Source organism: Ochotona curzoniae, unplaced genomic scaffold (assembly GCF_017591425.1).
Source record: "Ochotona curzoniae isolate NIBS_2020 unplaced genomic scaffold, NIBS_Ocur_1.0 contig_2321, whole genome shotgun sequence".
NCBI classification, from domain to species: Eukaryota; Metazoa; Chordata; class Mammalia; order Lagomorpha; family Ochotonidae; genus Ochotona; species Ochotona curzoniae.
The window spans coordinates 5,903,938-5,922,454 of record NW_024465421.1 but is presented as its reverse complement, the minus strand read 5'-3'; the positions used below and the strand labels follow the sequence as shown (position 1 = coordinate 5,922,454).

General features: G+C 58.1%; 2 protein-coding genes across 2 annotated transcripts; one reads left to right on the top strand and one right to left on the bottom strand.

Annotated features, from left to right (window-relative positions):
• Positions 1 to 803: 803 nt before the first annotated feature.
• Positions 804 to 5,350, bottom strand: LOC121151940 (E3 ubiquitin-protein ligase TRIM50). Its single transcript, XM_040973799.1, has 6 exons — positions 4,952 to 5,350; positions 3,672 to 3,767; positions 2,836 to 3,066; positions 2,724 to 2,746; positions 1,882 to 2,006; positions 804 to 1,393 (listed from the first exon to the last, which is right to left on the bottom strand). The coding sequence occupies exons 1-6, from the start codon at positions 5,348 to 5,350 to the stop codon at positions 804 to 806; spliced, it is 1,464 nt and encodes a 487-aa protein (XP_040829733.1).
• A 4,994-nt stretch (positions 5,351 to 10,344) lies between these two features.
• On the top strand, positions 10,345 to 17,615 carry LOC121151840 (inactive peptidyl-prolyl cis-trans isomerase FKBP6-like). The gene is made up of 8 exons (XM_040973692.1): positions 10,345 to 10,401; positions 10,638 to 10,755; positions 11,039 to 11,128; positions 12,198 to 12,400; positions 13,118 to 13,237; positions 16,373 to 16,567; positions 16,752 to 16,861; positions 17,540 to 17,615. The coding sequence occupies exons 1-8, from the start codon at positions 10,345 to 10,347 to the stop codon at positions 17,613 to 17,615; spliced, it is 969 nt and encodes a 322-aa protein (XP_040829626.1).
• The last annotated feature ends 902 nt before the right edge of the window (positions 17,616 to 18,517 follow it).

Below are 18,517 nucleotides of genomic sequence, written 5' to 3'. Positions count from 1 at the left end.
ATCCGCAGCGCAAGTGGAGGAGTCTGCTCCGGCTGCAGCTGAGCCACGTACGTGCATACATGCAGAAAACCTCCCATCCCAGCTCGGCTCGGGAGAGGAGGAAGGGTGTGGACATGGTCTCATCTGGCCCCACGGGGCTGGGTGGACAGGAGCTGGCCACAGATGCTCCCTGCAGGGTGCCTGCCTTGACTTCAAACTCACACGGCAACAGTTCCTTTGCCCCAGCCACGCTGCATGGTGGGCACCTGCCAGCCAGCTCACTCCTGCCTGCCTGCCTGGCGGGTTGCACGGGGTCACAGCCCCTGCCCGGCTCCTCCCTGCTTCAGGATTGCCTGCCTAAGGCCAGACACAGCAGACTCGCCATGGACTTGGGGGTGGGGGGGTACGTGGTGGTCTTGGCAGGGGACAGCTCTGTGGTCTCGGGTATAAAGCAGTGTGGGGGGGGGGCACCTGAAATTTGCATGTCTCTTAGGGAAATGTCCTCGACTGACTACCCTTGGAAGAGATGAGAAAGAAGTATTGATGTGTGTGGGGACACTTCTGCCCTCGCTGGGAAGATGGATCAGATGGGGAGGTGTGGCTGGACAGGGCCAAGGGCGCCCGAGGGAATGCAGATGCTCAGGCCTGGCACTGCTGACCCTGGCAGAGGCCAAGAGAAATACCACTGGCTGACAGGAATGAGATCATGGTCCTTGTCCCTTCTGTTCTAGGGACACAGAGCTGAGATCTGTCCAGACAGGGAAGGCATTGCTTTGGGGCCCTGTCCGAGGGGTGGCCAGGCTGGGCCAGGCTGGGCTATGGCCCTACAGCTTGGTGGGCTGTGGGAGGGCCAGGTGGCCGGGCCCTGGGGGTGGTGGCAGGACCATGGGCAGTGAGTTGCTGCTCCGCTCATGCCAGCATGTGTCCAGGATGGGGTAGAGCTTGCCCTGAAAGTCGGCCTGGAACGTGTAGAGTGGCCGCAGGTCGTCAGGGCGGTCGGCGTCAAAGAAGGTGAGCTCCCCTTGCTCGTAGTGGAGGTAGAGCCCGATGCGGTGCGGGTGGCCCGACACGGGCAGCGGCACCCGTGGGCAGGCAAATGCCTCATACAGCCTACCCTCCTTCAAGCCAATCAGCCACACGCCATGCTCCGGCGACTTGCCCAGCTTGCCCTTGCGGCTGGCCGTGCCCTTGATGACGCCCAGGCGCCAGTCGCTCTTGCTGCCCACCACCACCTCCCAGTAGTGTCGGCCGCAGGAGAAGCCCCGGCTGGCCAGCACGCAGGGGCTGCAGTCGAAACCGTCAGGCTGGCTGGCACGCCGCTGGGCCAGGAGGCCGCACTGCACCACCGTGTTGCCCTTGGAGAGTTCCAGCAGTGGGTGTGCTGTAGCTGGGTCCAGCTTGAGTGACTCAGGGGCTGGGAGAGAGGTCAGAGGTCAGAGAACGGCCTGAAGCGAAGCCACAGGCAAGCCAGCAGACCTCACCAGCATGCCTCATTGCACCTGGAGCTCCAGGGTGGGCGGCAGGAACCCAAGTACTTGAGTCACCACCTGCTGCCTCCCAGGGAGCCAGAGTGGATGCAGAGCTGGGACTTGAACCCAGGAATCTGACAGGTGTCCTGGGCAGCATCCGAACACGCACCCTTCACATCCTGCCCTGATCCCAACCGCACATGCAAAACTAGAAGTTGCATAGCCCAGCCAGGCGTGTGCCAGGAGCTTCTCTCACAGGTTCAGACATTGCACAGCTTGTCCGGGTCCCGACCAGCTCGTGGCGAGGCTAAGCTGGACCCCGGCCCCATGTTCGCACCAGAGCCCCACACTCACCTCCTTCCCTCTTCTCCCTGCAATGCAGAGAGGAACTACTGGAGTCCAGGGTGGGAGTGAGGGGGGAGGGGCATCTCACCTGGCAGAACTTTCCGGAACAGCCTTTTCCAGACAGTCAGTTTGATGTCGGCCTGGTGGAGGCCGGGCTTAAAGGAGATGGGGCTGAAGGCACCGTCTATGGGCCGGGCCTGCTGCAGCTCTGTCCTGTGAGGAACAGGTCACCCCGTGGTGGTGGTGGGGGAGAGGCGTTCCAGACCCCCACAGCCCCGCCCTGCCTCACCCTGCAGCCCACCAGACAGACACTGCTCCCCACTCCCCACCCGCCACCTCCTTTTAAGGAGAGTGTCCCATAGCCACGTTTGTGGGAGTGTAGGTCTGGGACCTCCTAGAGGCGTGGCCATGGCCTGGCAACTTGTCTGAAATGCAGGTTCCTGGGCCCCACCCATCAGGTTACTGGAGCCACGAGCCCTAATGTTCCCCAATCAAGCCCCACAGCCCTGCTGCCTTCCCCTGGCCCTCCTGCCTTGTGCCCCTTATCTCCCAGTCTCATACCGTATGTCCCAGTGACAAGGGTGTCTCATGGCACCCCAGAAGCCACCTATGCCTGATCTTGCCCTGGTCCTGCCTGCTGGCCAGCTGGTCAACCACCCAGGCTCTCAGCCAGCATCCCCACACTCCGGCCATCTCTGCAGACAGCGCTCCCCGCCCATCCCCCACCCCCTCCCTGCTGTGGGGATGTGGTCTTGTAGGGTGGAGATGAGAATGCGAAGGGCTGCGGGTCACCATCTGCCTCCTGCCAGTCTGTGAGGCCCCTGAAGTTAGGGACTTGGCACGCCTCCTTAGGGCTTAGCACACGGAGCAGCAGAGGGAACCCCAAGATGAGATCTGCCAGCAGGTGGCGCCCCTCCCACGGTGGGTTACCTGGAGGCCACGGAGTGGTAGTTCTGGAAGACAGACAGGAGAGAGCGGGTCAGGGCCAAGGCCATCCAGGGCTGTGGAGAGGGGTTGGGGGGGGGCCTTGCCGCCCACTCACCCGGATGAAGTCATGATGGCTCTGATTGCCTAGCTGCTCCAGCAGGCGCTCGGCCTGCACCAGCCGCTCCTGCGTGCCCTGCGCCTGCTCCAGCTGTATGTCCAGAGAGGCCAGCAGGCCACGGGTGTGCGCCTCCACTCCCCCCAGGCAGCGAGCCTTCTCCTCATCCACCAGGTGGTGCAGCTCCTGGAACTCGCGGCGGATCACCCAGCTGAAGACATCCGACTCGTTCTATGATGGGGAGGTGGAGGGGGTCCCTGGTCACAGTGCCTCCCGGCTGTGCCCAGCTAGGGCTGGCCTGTGTCCATCCCAAACGCTGTGGGGGGCCTTCCTGACTGTGGAATGCGGGGTAGACCACATGGACAGTCACCTGCCGGGCAAGCCCTAGAGATGGCTGGCGGTGAGACCATCACATCCCCATGTGTGCCCATGATGGGGTTCATGGCATGGAGCTCCATGGCTGCCAAAAACTCCAAAAGGTCCTGGGGGAGTAGGTGTTGGCAGGAGAGGGCAGCCCGGGCTTACTACCTCCAGGTAAAGCAGCCACGGGCTGCCAAGGTCAGGCGGGCGCAGGGCGGTGTGTGTGTGTGTGTGTGTGTGTGTGTGTGTGTGTGTGGTGGGGGAGTCACGTTTGTACGCCGGGCTGTTTACTTCTAGGGTTCCAGTTCTGGGTTATCAGCAGGCCCAAGGACGTGGAGGACAAGGGCGAGCTTGGAGCCAGGGTGACCACTGGGTTGGATGCAGCACCCGCCCTGGAATGCTGGGAATTCTGCCTGTATCCTGTTGGGCCAGGCCGGGGCTCTGTGGGGCAGGGCAGGGGCGGGGCGGGCACTCACCACGATACGGGTGCGATTGTTGACCAGCTTGGCGACATGCTCCTCCACCTTCTTCTGTTCCTGCTTCAGATCTGAGAGCAGGGCTGCGAGCTCCTCCTGCGGGAGGTGGCCATGGCCCCATGAGCAGTCCCGGCTCCACCACGCGCAAGGCTGTTTGGATGCATCCAATGGCCACGAGGACCTACTGCCCCATGCGAATGGGGAAGGGAGGAGAGCTTCCCAGGGATGCCCAGCCCCTCCTCTGCCTCAGCACTGCCAAGATCCTTTGAGAATGTTCCACACTGGGTGTCACGGCCATTGTTGGTCACTATCGAGTAGCCAAGGCAGTGACTGCCCAGCTGAAGCCAGTGGCACCTGCACCGTGTTCAGCTAGTCACCAGTGGGTCCATGATGGTGGGAGCTGATACTGGGTGCAGGGTGATCCCCAAGGGACTGTCTCTGAGGGGGAATGGTTCTGGAATCTGTCCCCAGGCCCCCTCAAGTTCAACCTGGACTGGAGGCCCCTGCAGGCTACCCTGGTCCCCATTTGACCTGACCACACAGGTGCCGATGGGACCACTTGCGTTGTTGTCGGGCCCCATGGGCCTGGCTGGCTAGAGCTACTAGGGTACCACCATCTTGGTCTCAGGAGATTCCCACGCACAAGAGAGATGGCAAGGGGCCAGAGCCATGGGAGACCCAGAAGAGGCTCCAGGCTCCTGGCTTCGGATAGGTACAGCTGCAACCATTGCGGCCACTTGGAGAGTGAATCAATGGATGGAAGCTCTTCCTCTCTGTCTCTCCAACTATCTGTATATCTGACTTCCCAATAAAAATAAATCTTTTTTTTTAAAAGAATGATTTGCTAGATCTGGGGTCCTGGCCCACAAGTGCAAGGTTCACTGGGCACTCCCCACGTGCCAGGCATGGCAGCACAAGGCAGTATATGCGTGCCAGCAAATGTGTAGAAAATGGAAGCAAAAGACAAGCTTATCCTTTTGTACGAAAGGATTCTGAAATTTCGGTACTGTACGTCTCCTTCTTCCTAAAACAGATTTTCCATGAACTTCGGAGGACCCCCTCCTAGTGGCATGGGTGTGGAAGTAAACTCATCCTTTAATGCCTTTTACTTCCACACCAGGGTGCAGTGGAGGGAGCAGCACCAGCAGGTGGCGCCAGGGCGCTCTCCTCAAGGTGGGCTCCAGGCCGGTGGCCGTGACATCCTTCATTTTGCCACGCGGTGGCGCTACAGAGCACACGCGCCGGCTGCCCCCGCCCCGGGCAGCCACCTGCCCACTCACCTTCATGCGGCTGTAGACGGTGGAGACGGGTGTGACCCGGTGCTGCTGATGGGAGCCCAGCAGGCCACAGAGGCCGCAGATGAGCTCCTGGTCCTTCTCGCAGAAGAGGCTGAGCGGGTTGTGGTGGTGTGTGCAGACGCTGGGTTCTGGCTCCCCGTGCTGCTGCAGGGCCTCGATGACCCGGGCCAGGGAGACGTTGGGCGATGAGCTGCTGCAGTCCACCGCCTGGCGGCACACGGGACAGCGCAGCTCGGCGTCCAGGTGGCGAGACAGGGACAACAGGCAGTCCTTGCAGTACGAGTGGCCGCACTGCAGCATGAGGGGCTCCCGGAAGACCTCGAGGCAGATGGGGCACTGCAGCCGGTCCTCCAGCCGGGGCACGTTCACCTGCCAAGCCATCCACGCTGCGGGCTGCAACATGGGCAGGTCCGTGGCCAAACCTCAGCTTGTTCTGCCCCTTCTCCAGGAGTCCCCCAACCCCAGGGGCCAACCTCCCCCCCATTTCTGCACTAACCCACTCCCCCCACCCCCAAGAAGGGGGCCTCTTTCCCCCACCTGGGAAACAGAAGGCTTCAGGGAGAAAGTGGTCATCTGGACTTGGGTGGACTTTAATGTTGCCAGTTCCACCCCAGCAGTGTGCAGAGCTGGTACTGGCCAAGCCAAAGTGACCAAGTCCTTTCCACCTGCTGCCACTTCTGAGTCACCCCAGCTGGGATACAGCTTCCCAAGTGCCACCTCCGGGGGGGGGGTCTCAAGAGTTTGCCTTGACCCTAGATCCGCTGCCACACCACCACAAGGAGTTCTGTCCCAGTACAAGTCCCTCTGTCCCCCAGTCTCCAGGACCTAAGGGAAATTTGTCCTCACCGCCCATACCTCCCCCTCCCACGCCGCACCATGCAAACTGACCGGCAGCTGAGAGAGGCAAAACACCCAGGCCAAGGTCAGGGGCAGACCAGGGCAGGACCCCGACACCCACCGCACTGCCTGGCTCCTCAGAACCCGTGGGGCCTCAGGACAGCATCACCGACGCGGCTGCCGGGTCTTGTCGTCCTCCCCCTGGGACGGCAGGGCAGACCGGGAGCTGGCAGGTACCGGGTCTCCGCCCCTCGCTTCCACCCCTGCTCAAGGTCACCCAGACTCAGGTGGAAAGTGGGTCACGTCACGTCACGGGACTGGGGAGGCAGCCTCTGCTGGGTCCGCTCTGATAACAGCGACATTCCGGTGTCGGCCTTGGCCAGGGTGGGGGTGGGGGATGGAGGGGGAGGTGGGGGCCTCCCCCACGGCCACACCTGACAGACCCAAGTGGGAGTGCACACTGCTGAGACCTGCTTGCTCTTGTTTTTGCTTTGTTTTGAATGTTTTAAAGGTGCTTTTATTAACCTAATCCTTAAAAAAAATTTTTTTTTCTATTGGAAAAGCAGATTTAAAGAGAGGAGAGACAGAAAGATCTTCCATCTGCTGGTTCACTACCCAAGTAGCTATAACGTCTAAGAGCTGAGCTGATCCGAAGCCAGGAGCCAGGAGCTTCTTCTGGGTCTCCTATGTGAAAGCAGGGTCCCAAGACTTTGGGCCATCCTCTACTTTGGGCCACAAGCAGGGAGCTGGATGGGAAGCAGAGCAGTCAGGACCTAACCAGGCTCAGAGGTGGAGGATTAGCCAATTGAGCCAATGCATTGGCCCCTAGGTACCTATTTCAATTTGTTTAATGCAGATAGAACTTGCAAAAAGTGCCACCCTCCCATCCAATTTGCTGCCCCCCCCCGCCCCATGTGGATATATTGGTCTCCACTTCAGCGCCCGCTAGGCTCCCTGGGTGCCTTCCCCTAGGCACAGCCTCCAGTGAGCATGCCCATCACCCCATTCAGCCTCTGGCCACTCAGAGGCCTGCTTCCAATTTGTACATGAATTTGAACACAATCCCCCTGAAGTGCTCCCAGCAGACACCCAGCCTCCAGGGTGTTTCCAGGCATGAACTTCTTCTTGGTAATGTCTTTCAAGGCTGGGAAGTTCAATGCCAGGACTGCCAGGACACAGTAAGTGTGCGTGTGCAGTACCAGCATCCCGTAAGGATGCTGGTCCAAGTTCCCCTGCTGGGCCTGGCGCAGTGGTCTAGTGGCTAAAATCCTCACCTTGAATGTACCAGGATCCCATATGGACGCCGGTTCTAATCCTGGCAGCTCCACTTCCCATCCAGCTCCCTGCTTGTGGCCTGGGAAAGCAGTGGAAGACAGCCCAAAGCCTTGGGACCCTGCACCTGCGTGGGAGACCCAGAAAGAAGTTCCTGGCTCCTGGATTCAGATCGGAGCAGTACCGACCACTGCGGTCACTTGGGGAGTGAATCATCGGACAGAAGCTATTTCTCTCTGTCTTTCCTCCTCTCTCTCTCTCTCTCCATATATATATATATATATATATATACATCTGACTTTCCAATAAAAATAAATAAATCTTTATAAAAAAAAAGTTCCCTTGCTGCTCCACTTCCCATCCAGCTCTTTGCTTGTGGCCTGGGAAAGCAGCAGAAGACGGCCCAAAGCCTTGGGACCCTGCACCCCTGTGGGAGACAGGAGCTCCTCTCCTCGGGGCTGACCCAGCTCTGACCACTGTAGCCACTTGAAGAGTGAATAAGCAGGTGGAAGAGCTCCCTGTCTCACCTTATCTCTCTGTTGTAACTTTGCCTTTCAAATGAAAACAAATCAATGTATCTGTATATTTTTAAATAGAAATTCCATGGCAATCTGTTACAGGGTTATCAACTCTCACCAGTAAGGGTGCCAGAACTCACTGACGGGAAAGGACTGGCGGGGGACAGGTTCCAGGAGTGATCAGAGACAGAGAGTTCTAGAACACCAGACCATGGACCCACAGGCCCTGGCAGTCAGTGAGCTATTCTCTGAACCCCGGGCACAGGCCAGTTCAAAGCCTGGGGTAGGCGGGTGGGAGGCTGTTTAACTCAACTACATGCACCGAGCCGCTGCAGTGCGTCAGACAGAGGGCTGGCAAGGGCCCCGTCCTCCAGGAGTTTAGAACGTAGGGGAAGGGTCAGCGCTGCTGTCAGGCCTCAGGATCGACATAAATGTTTTGCAGGAAGTAAGCAGGGTAGGGAGCAAGGAAGGAGTGGGGAGACAGGTGTGCGAGGCACCGCTTTAGGCAGGGGCGGAGCGAAATCTTTGAGGAGCGGCAGGTTGAGCTGACACCTAAAGGTAAATGTGGAGCCAGACTTGGGAGATGCTGCAGGTGCCCAGGCCCTGAGGCTGGAAAGAGGAGAGTTCTCACTGGAGCAGGTGCGGCGCCTGCACCCAAGGTGGAGTGCCTGGGTTCAAATCCCAGCACCAGCCTCCGGCTAACACAGCCTCTGGGAGCCAGCCGTGGGGACGTCTCAACCGTTGGATCCCTGCTTCTCGCCTGGGAGCCCTGGGGGGAGTTCCTGGCACCTGGCTTCAGAATTTACACCATGTGAAGTTCAGCTTATAACAAGCTTTACTGGGGGCCCAGTGCAATAGCATAGTGGCACATCTTGAACGTGCCGGGTTCCCATATGGGCACTGGTTCTAATCCCGAGGACCCTGCTTCCCATTCAGCTCCCTGCTCGTGGCCTGGGAAAGCAGTGGAGAATGGCCAAAAGCCTTGGGATCCTACACCCGTATGGGAGACCTGGATGAAGTTCCTGGCTCCTGGCTTCGGACTGGCTCAGCTCCAGCGATTGTGGCTGTTTGGGGAGTGAACCATCAGACGCGACATCTTTCTCTCTCTCTCTTCTCTGTATATCTGTCTTTCCAATAAAAATAAATAAATCTTTAAAAAAAAAATAACAAGCTTTATCGGGAGCACTCCCAGGCAAGGTTCACTGGTCCAGTACAGACAGCAGGGAGTCTGCACCTGGCGAACGTGAGGGGTTGTTTTTATTAGGGGGCTGTAAAGGTGGGGTTCGGCTGACAAAGCAATGTGCCTTATATGGTGCTACAGAGTGCTACAGGTTCCTTTCGGCCTTGGTGAGTCCAAGCATCACTGCTCGGCTGAGGAGCGGCTGCATTGTCCAGGTGCGGCCTGATCACCACCTTTCTGAGCCTCCTCCTGGGCTGCCCCTTACCCACCTCACCTAGGCCTTACAATGGGCCCGGCCCGGTAGCCTAGTGGCTAAAGTCCTTACCTTGCATGTGCCAGGATCCCATATGGATGCCAGTTTGTATCCTGGGCTGCTCCATTTCCCTTCCAGCTCCCTGCTTAGCACTTGGGAAAGCAGCAGGAGATAGCCCAAAGCCTTGTGCCCCCTGTAGCCATGTGGGAGACCTGGAGGAAGCTTTTGGCTTTGGTCTGGCCAGAGCTGGCCATTGCAGGCATCTGGGGAGTGAACCAGCAGATGGAAGATCTCTCTCTGCCTCTAGGTTAATGCTTCCAAAGTAAACAAACCTTTAAAAAGAAGGAAAACAAACAGCAGAGGGCTCTAGGGGGTAACTAGAAGGGACAGCCGGCAGGGACAGAGGAAACCCAGCAAGGTGGTTGGTGCCCGGGAGGACGGTCCCAAACCTTGGGACCATCGAAGGAGGGGATACCAAGAACAGCTGGGCCCTGCAGTGGGCAAGAGAGACCTGGGAAACCAACAGCCTCGACCTTAACCCCCAGGGGGCAGGTGCAAGTTTTTCTGTAGATTCAACATAGTACTTCACGCCAAGTTAATAAATAATCTTTAAGAAACAAAAGAAGTTGGGCTCATTGTGGCAGCTTAGCAGTTAAAGTCCTCACCTTGCACGCACTGGGATACCATATGGGTACCGATTCTAATCCCAGCAGTCCTGCTTCCCATCCAGCCCCCTGTTTGTGTCCTGGGAAAGCAGTCGAGGATGGCCCAAAGCCTTGGGAGGGACCCTGCACCCACATGGGAGACCTGGAGGAGACGCCTGGTTCCTGGCTTCGGATGGGGCAGCTCCATGGTGGCCACTGGGGAGTGAATCATCGGATGGAAGATCTTCCTCTCTGTCTCTCCTCCTCTCTTTCCAATAAAAATGAATAAATGTTTAAGAACGTACGAAGTCCTCTCAGGATCTGGCGACTGGACATTGCCCTCGTGGCCTCAGGCTCTCCAGGCGCGGGGAAGAGGCCACCACCCTGCAGGCCTGCTGCAGCCGCCTGCCTCCCTCGCATCCGCGGCTCCAGGCCCTCCGCAGGTGCTGCTCTCCATGCGGCGGGACGTCCCGGCCTCGTCCCGGTCCCCACGAGCCCCGTGAGCGACTGCGTGGTCCCAGCGCGTGCACCAGGGCGGCGCCATGATGGCCTCCGTGTGCGTCATCACGCTCGCTCACGTGACCGCGCCCTTCCCCCCCCCCCCGCGGCCCGCCCACACGTGTCCGCGGCGTCCACGGTTCCGGAGCTTTCGGTGTCGGTTGGGCGACGCCATGAGTGTCTTCACGCGGCCCCGGGACGGGATGGCCCCGTCGGGAGAGGACTGCGTGGTATGGCCGGGCTCCCCCTCCACCTGCAGCCACCGTGGGCTCTCCAGGGCCGCGTGGCGTGGACATGGTGTGTGCAGGGGAGGGCTGGGCCTCGGAGGGGCCGGTGCTCCTGGCCAGGCGAGGACACGCTGCTGTTGGGGGGCTGGGAAAAGCGGGGAAGAGGCATGCCCCAAGCCGAGTACACCCCCAGGCCCTGAGGCCTGGCTTGTGGTACCCACTCTTCTCCATCCCCCCAGTCTGTGTACCAGCGGTTAAGTCAGAGGATGCTGGACATTTCCGGGGACCGTGGCGTGCTGAAGGACGTCATCCGAGAAGGTGTCGGAGAGCTGGTGACGCCGGACGCCTCGGTGCTAGGTGAGGGCTGGGACCCCCGAAACAGGTGCGATTGCATTGCTGGGGGGCAGGGCAGAGAGAAGCCACCCCCCTACCCATTGACTCCCTCCGGCCACCCACAGTTGGATTTAAGAGGAAACACAGGGGCCCCTTTTTCCTCCTCTTTGCCCAGTGCCAGCAGCAACAATGCATCCCCAAACCCAAGGCCAGGTATGGGAGCCACTATTGGTGAGGGAGAAAGAGGGGAGAGGCCCCTCTGTCGATTTTATCTGTATTATAATTTATTGTCTCTGTTGGGTCGTAGTCAAATATTCAGGCTACCTGGAGCACATGGACAAACCCTTTGACTCGAATTGCTTCCGGAAAACACCGCGACTCATGAAACTTGGAGAGGGTATATCTGCTAGTCAGGGGTGGGAAGGAGGGGTGCGTGTGGCTTTCTTGGGGTGTCGTCGTGTGGAGGACGGGGCAGGAGTCCCAATGCCGTGTTCTTGGAGTTGTTTTTATTTGTTCCTTCCCTGAGACTGGGGGTCGATCAGGCGGTCACCTCCTCACTCATGTTTGCACCCACCTCCCCGAGACTTGGGGGTTTTGGGGCACAGCCCTGGCCAGTTTATCTCGGGATCTGAGGCCTGGCTGATGAAGGAAATCTTGAGAAGATAGTGTTGTGGTGGTGTGGAGGTCACAGCTGTGGTGGTGGCCAGCGACATGCCCTGCCCCCACCCTCAGGCAGCCCACGGGGTGGGGTCAGGCGAGAGTCAGGTGGGCTGGTAGTTAGCAGCAGCTGTGCTTGAGGAAGGCCTGGGTCAGCTGGGAAACTTTTTCTGCCCATTGGCATATTCACTTACTTACTTATTTTAAAGATTTATTTATTACAGAGAGAAGGAGAAAGAGAGAGAGAGAAAGATCCTCCATCTGTTGAGTCATTCCCCAAAACTGGAGCCAGGAGCTTCTTCTAGGTCTCCTATGTGGGTGCAGGGTCCCAAGGCTTTGGACCATCCACCACTGCTCTCCTGGCCACAGGCAGGGAGCTGGATGGGAAGTGGAGCAGCTGGGATTTGAACTGGTGCCCATATGGGGGATGCCTGCACTGCAGGCAGAGGCATAGCTTAGTATGCCATGCCACCAGTCCCACCTGCAGTTGCCTTGGCAGGGCCACACCAAATGACCTTGTAGGTCTTATAGAACTCGGGGGCTGGATAGTCCCCATTCCTAAAATAATTTCAACTGAGAGGATCAGGGGAGGCTCCTGGAAGAAGAGGCATTGGCAGTGAGCCATGAAGATTGATGTGAAGCCCCGGGGCAAGGAGGTGGTGGAGGCTGGATGGTGGGCTGTGCTTGGGGACGCTGATGCCAGCAGGGTCCGTTGGGGACACCATCACTGGCTCAGGAGGCTTGCCGTGTGTCAGGGAGAACGGAGCTTGAGGTGGGGCACTGGAACCGCTTTCTCCATCTCCCCACAGACATCACGCTGTGGGGCATGGAGCTGGGCCTGCTGAGCATGCGCCGCGGTGAGCTGGCCCGCTTCCTGTTCACCCCAAACTATGCCTATGGGGCGCTGGGCTGCCCGCCGCTGATCCCCCCCAACAGCACCGTGCTGTTTGAGATCGAGCTGCTGGACTTCCTGGACTCCGCCGAGTCTGACAAGTTCTGTGCCTTGTCTGCTGTAAGTGCCAGGCCACGCCTGGGGTCTCCTGGCAGGGGGTGCCAAGCCATGCGGGCAGTGGGAGCTCACAGGCCCGCTTTGCTTTGTCCTTCTCACTAGAGGGCGAGCTTTGGCTTTCTACAACTGGGTTTGGTTTCTAGCAGGTGGAACGTGGGTAGCTGCTGACTGGGGTACCTATGACAGGCCATCCCAGTCTGGGACATTGGTGCCGCACCCAGGACCCCAGGGGGAAGCTGGGACAGCCTCAGGCCAACCAGGATTTGTGGTCACTATCCTTCAAGCGTAGGTCTGGCCTTGTCTCGGTGGCCTTGTGCCCTGGCCCCAGGCTTGGTGATGCCAGGAACAGTTGTGGACACTGCTTGGAGGGTGGTACCCCCAGAGTAGCACACATGCTTTGGTCCCACAGCTCATGTCTGCAATGGCACCAGGACCAGAAGCCCTGTGGGGGACTAATTGGCAGCCAGGGCTGAGCTGCCTGACCACACAGACCTGGTTAGTGCTTGCTGGGGGCCCCCCGATGGCTGTGCCCACCGGGTTGGCCCAGTTTCTGCTGCAGGAAACCTTGTGGGGGTCAGTTGCCCTGAGTGTGTGTGGCTGCAGTGTCGCCTGGCAGAGCCCGCACACACGCCTGTGGGCCAGCCTGCTTTCGGGGTCCCTGGCTGGCTAGTCTGTTTTCAGGGTCCCTGGGTAGCCAGTCTTCACCTTTGTGATCCCCAGGAGCAGCAAGACCAGTTTCCACTTCAGAAGGTCCTCAAGGTGGCAGCCACCGAGCGTGAGTTTGGCAACCACCTTTTCCGCCAGAATCGCTTCTGTGATGCCAAATCGCGCTATAAACGGGTAAGTTGGGTGTTGGTGTATTAAGTGGAAACAACGCGAGAACACATTTTCTTTTCTCTGCTGTTGTGGTGGGTCCACCTCACTCTCTCTTGCCATGCCTTCAAAAAGCAAAACCCAAACCCACAACTGCTCTAGTGGATTTGGGTGAAAACTGGCAATGCGATGTGGTGTGTCGTTGGAGAGGAGATGGAGGAGAGCGCCCCCTGCAGGGTCTGAGCCAGGTTGCACTCTAGTACCCAGTGCACCTGTTGGAGTTACACCTCATGCTTGCCAGTGGCCTAGCTGTGCCTGGAGCTGTAACTAGTGCATGCTCAGGAACGTACATGGAAGACCTTCAGAACCGCAAAATCTAAAAACAGAAGGCACGGGGGCTATTATTCTTAAAGATACATTTATCTTTATTGGAAAGGTAGATTTACAGAGAGGAGAAACAAAGATCTTCTGTCTGTTGCTTCACTCCCCAAGTGGCCACAACAGCCAGAGCTGAGTCAGTCTGAAGCCAGGAGTTTCTTCAGGGTCTCCCACGCGGGAGCAGGAACCAAGGACTTTGGGCCGTCCTCCACTGCTTTCCCAGGCCACAAGCAGGGAGCTGGATGGGAAGTGGAGCAGCCGGGATTAGAACCGGTGCCCATATGGGATCCCGGTGCGTTCAAGGCGAGGATTTTAGCCACTAGGCCACTGTGCCAGGCCCAAGTAAATCTTAAGAAAAGAAAAACGTTTTGTGGAGAGGGGACCAGGGAAGGGAGGCAGTGAGAACTGGCACGTGCTTCCTTCTGAAGGCTGGCCCGCGGGTATGCTCGTTGTGGCATGTGCTGAGTGTGCGCTGGGGCGTCGCTGGTGGCCATGTGTGTGCCTTAGTCAGCCTGCCAACTTGTTGCTCTGGAAAGTGAAGTTTAGCAATGAGGAGTGTGGTCACTCCAGGCTGGGGTCCCCAGGGTGTCTGAGCTGCCGCCTAGGCCACCCCATTGCTGCTTGTAACTCGGCTCCTTCCTGGGGGGAGAGGAGTGTGGACAGCACCGAGGCTGGCAGAGTGTGGCACCAGCGCCCTTCTGACCTGCTGTGAGTCACCCTTCAGGCTGCCCGAAAGGGAGAGAAGCTTGCTGCGTCTCGATTCGGAACATTCCAGAAGTTCCCACCTCACAGTTACTTCACTTCCCCGAGAGAAACTTTCTCTATGTCTACATGCCACATGCCAGTAGCTGCGTGTGACAGTGGGCAGGGCGTGGGGAGGAAGGGAGTTGTGTACTGTGGGTGGTGTCCACCCCGAGCCAGCGCAGGCCAGGACGGTAAGGGTTTCCATCACGTCTCTGTGACTTGTCATTTGCTTCCTGGAAGAAGGTGTGTCCCACAGGAAATGCCACACAGATTCCCCACATCCTGCGTCCTTGCGCCCAGCCTGGCCCCCAGAGGCAGTCACTTTGTGGTGATGTCTGCTGTTCACTCAGGCTGGCGCTGGCAGAGGGTGGCCCCCTAGCCTGGGGTCGGCGTTCGGGGCTGTCACTGAACGAGGTGAGGCTGCTGCTCGGCCCAGCCGCCTCGGCTCTTGAGGTCCACTTCCTGCCTGGCTTTCCCCACGGTGCCAGGTGTCCGTTTGAGCACTAGTACCCCCTTTGAGTGATGGGCCCTGGGTGGGGCTCCTGCCCTGCGGCTGTCCCGAGGTGCTGGCCAGGGCTTTCCTGCCTCTGACGGCGCCCCATGCCTTTGTGGCTCTCGGCGGCCCTAAAGGACGGCGGCTGGGCTTTGCTGTTCCTTACATGTGACCTTGCTCTGCAGAGAAGCCAGGAGTTCAGTTCCTTTCCCACTAGTGTTAGGTGGTACCCTGGTGTGTGTGAGAGAGACTGTGTTCTCTTGAGTCTTCAAGGTGTCTGCTCCTTTTCTCCTCAGCTCTGGGAGCTGTCCTGGGTTCTTGTTACTTTTTCCTGTTTGTCTCTCTAACTTGACCATCAGACCTGGTGGGTGGAGCTGCACCCTGCCCGTTTCCTGCTCGTTGTCCCACTGTCCGGGAGCTTTCCTTGGCTTGTTTTTAAACCATCCCATCTAATGGATGTTTCATTACAGTGTTTTCCAAGGCTGTTTGTTTTTTTTCCTTTTTTCCCCCATATTTCCTGTTTGCTTTTTTTTTTTTTTTTTGGTTATCTGTGATTGTAATTTCTAGGTTTTCTTCTCTTTGTGTCTTTTTTTTAAAAATGTATTTTTATTGGAAAGGCAGACTTACAGAAAGAAGGAGAGAGAGGGAGAAAAATCTTCCATCCAGCGCCTACCGTGATAGCCTAATGGCTAAATCCTGGGTGGAAAGATGGAAGATCTTTCTCTATCTCCTCTCTGTAAATCTGCCTTTCCAATAAAAGTAAATAAGATCTTTTGTTAAATTTTTTTCATTTTTAATAAATAAAATATTTTTAAAATTATTGAAGAGAAAAAGGAGGGGAAGAGAGAGAGAGATCTTCTGTGTGTCAGTTCACTCCCCACGCGATCACAGTGGCCAGGGTGGGGCCAGACTGAAGCCAGGAACTTCTTCTAAGTCTCCCGCATGGTCGCAGTGACCCAAACACTTGGGGCAGTCTCTGCTGCTGTCCCAGGTTCCTTAACAGGGGGCTGAATTGGAAGTGGAACAGCCGGGACTTGAACTGGAAACCCATGTGGGATGCCAGCATAGCAGGTGGCGGCTATCTGCACGACACCACCACCCTAGCCCCGTGTTTTGAATCTGGTCCTTTTGGGTTGAACCTGGGAGCCCCCTTGTGTTGTGGATGAGGATGCCGGGGCCAGATGTGTGCTCAGGAGGGCTGTTCTTTCTGCCGGCAGTCCCCGCGCTGTCCGTGCTTTCCTCGGCTGTGTGCTTTCAGCAGCAGTGTATAATTTGCCATGTACAATATTGTGATTCTGTGACGTGTGTTGCTTTATTAATTTTGTGTGTGTGTGTGTGTGTCATTATTTTTGGATGGTCTGTTTAATAGAGGTGTTGTTTCCTTTTGGGGTTGCTCATCACTAGAGCACTGAACTAGAACAGCGTTCACAAGCTGCAGTCCTCCTGCGGGTGTTTCTTCAGTGGTGTGGGTCCACGGGCTGGCTGTTGGGACATGTGAGGTGTGTCCCCTGCAGGCCCCGTGTCTTCTCCACTCCCCGCACCCCCAGGCCCTGCTGCTCCTGCACCGCCGGGCCACCACCCCGGAGGAACGCCCCCTGGTGGAGGCCGCCAAGCTCCTCGTCCTCCTCAACCTGTGCTTTACATACCTGAAGCTGGAGCGGCCGGCCCCGGCCCTGTGCTACGGCAAGCAGGCACTGGTCATCGACCAGAGGAACCCCAAGGCCCTCTTCAGGTGTGGACAGGTGAGCCAAAGGAGGGCACCGGAGGTCGCCTCTCCCGGGAGTGCTTCTATCCCTGAGCTTTTCTGGGTGCTGGGGACTCCCCAAGACCAAGGCAAGGTCTAGAGTGTGCAGACGGCTGAGCGTGGGCTAGAGGGGTGGCGGCAGGCCCTGCGAGGGTGCTCTCAGCATCAGCCTCCCATGACAGGCCTGCCTCCTCATGACCGAATACGAGAAGGCCCGGGACTTTCTGGTGCGAGCCCAGAAGGAGCAGCCCTTCAACCACGACATCAACAATGAGCTGAAGAAGCTGGCCAGGTGAGAGGGTGGCCGTGAGGCTCCCCGCCCACTGTCCTCCCTCCCCAGCCCTGCGGGGACGTGTCCCCAGAGGGGTGGGCAGAACCCGCCGTCAACAGGAGCTTGTTCTTCAGGGGGCCTCCCAGCATGGCACGGGCCTTCCAGGTGGCATTCCTGCCTGTAGGTGACTGTCACACATGTGGCAAGGTGCTATGTCTTGTCGTTTTGCGATGGTTCCAAGTTCAGTGTTATCATAGGGAAGGCTTTGAAAATGGCTTGAGGCCAAGTCGGAGTCTCCCACAAGCCCGGCCCTTGCAGGCTGAGCCGCGGCATTCAGGGACGTTTCAGTCAATTTCTTTTCCTGGTGGCTGAGAACTTGAGTGCGGGGAAAGCCGGCGTGGTGGTCTGGGCCAAGGTGTTTGGATCTCCTGCCCTACTCCGTGTCTTCTGTAGTTTTCCAGCAGTTTATTTCCTCGGAAGCCTACATTTGGAGATTTGACCATTGCTTAGTAAGACAATCCCAAGAGAGGCGGAAGCCACCAAGCAAGCGTGGGGCGCACACGGGCTCGGCCTTGACATTGCCGCCAACTTCAGACGGGCTTTTTGTCCCTGTCCCTCTCCCCTCAATGTCACTGCCTCGTCACCAGGTGTCACCTCCCTCACACGGCCCTTCCCTGATGGGTGTGCTTCTGTCCGCAGCCACTACAAGGACTACACGGATAGAGAGCGAGAAATGTGTCACCGGATGTTCTCGTCTTGTGACTCCGACTTGTGAAGGTAGAAACTGGAGTGGGTGGGGGCTTTGCACGCATTGAGGGTGGAGCCCCGGGCCCTCAAGGCAGAAGGGGAGGTGGCAGGTGCGCACGCTGGCCAGAGGCCCCCCTTTGGAAACAACACGCAGGCTTGGTGGTTACGTTCATGGGTTTGGGGACTTGGGCTTTGCACTTGGAAAACACCATAAGCGATTTTATGGGTGCTTGACTATGAACTCTGCTCGTGTAGCTTGGAATGTGAGAACCCCACTTGTGGGCTTTGCCGTGACGGTGTGGCTGTGTGACCGTGTGGAGGTGAAGTCTGGCTTTCCTTCATCCAGAGTCCCCGGTAGGGCTGGGCCAGCAGAGGGCAGCACCTGGGACGTGTGTGAGAGCGGCTCTGATGTGCTAAAGCACCTGTCTCAGACACCTGCCTAGCGGGGCAGGTAAGGAGGACCAAGCCAACAGCTGTGGAGCGGGGCGGGCGAGCGGCCTCTCCTTTGCCGTGGCCTGCATCTTCTGTGTCTCCTGTGCCAAGGGGACTGCAGGCGGCAGCCAGGCCAAGTCTGTTGATCCCCATGTTCGCGCAGCCCATCTGCCTGTCAGGTGCACAACCCATCAGTGTTTGTTTCCAGAGCAACTCATTTGTTAGCCAAGGGCTCTCTGCTGGGCTTGTGGTGCTGTCCCAGAGGGAACGGGGTGGGGCCGCAAGGCCTGCTGGGTGAGGTGCAGTACAGCTCTCTCCAGGTCTGGGGCCACAGGCCTCTTCTGGGTCTGCCAAACTTCCTGCCCTTTCTGTGCCTGGAGCTGTGAAAGTTGGTGACTTTTAGTCTTTCCCCATTGATCTGTATGGCTCCTGGCTGTCTATGAGCGGTGACAGCCTTGGGGTCCACAATGGCCTTGGTAGTCACATTCCTGCTGCTGG

Bases quoted from the DNA above. Each gene is read 5' to 3' on its own strand.
- LOC121151840 (XM_040973692.1), top strand. From the start codon at position 10,345: ATGAGTGTCTTCACGCGGCCCCGGGACGGGATGGCCCCGTCGGGAGAG. The intron at 13,238-16,372 runs GTAAGTTGGGTG...CCGCACCCCCAG, and splicing joins CCAAATCGCGCTATAAACGG to GCCCTGCTGCTCCTGCACCG. The intron at 16,568-16,751 runs GTGAGCCAAAGG...CTCCCATGACAG, and splicing joins CCCTCTTCAGGTGTGGACAG to GCCTGCCTCCTCATGACCGA.
- LOC121151940 (XM_040973799.1), bottom strand. From the start codon at position 5,350: ATGGCTTGGCAGGTGAACGTGCCCCGGCTGGAGGACCGGCTGCAGTGC. The intron at 3,768-4,951 runs GTGAGTGGGCAG...CACCTCCCGCAG, and splicing joins CCGTCTACAGCCGCATGAAG to GAGGAGCTCGCAGCCCTGCT. The intron at 2,007-2,723 runs GTAACCCACCGT...TGTTCCTCACAG, and splicing joins TACCACTCCGTGGCCTCCAG to GACAGAGCTGCAGCAGGCCC.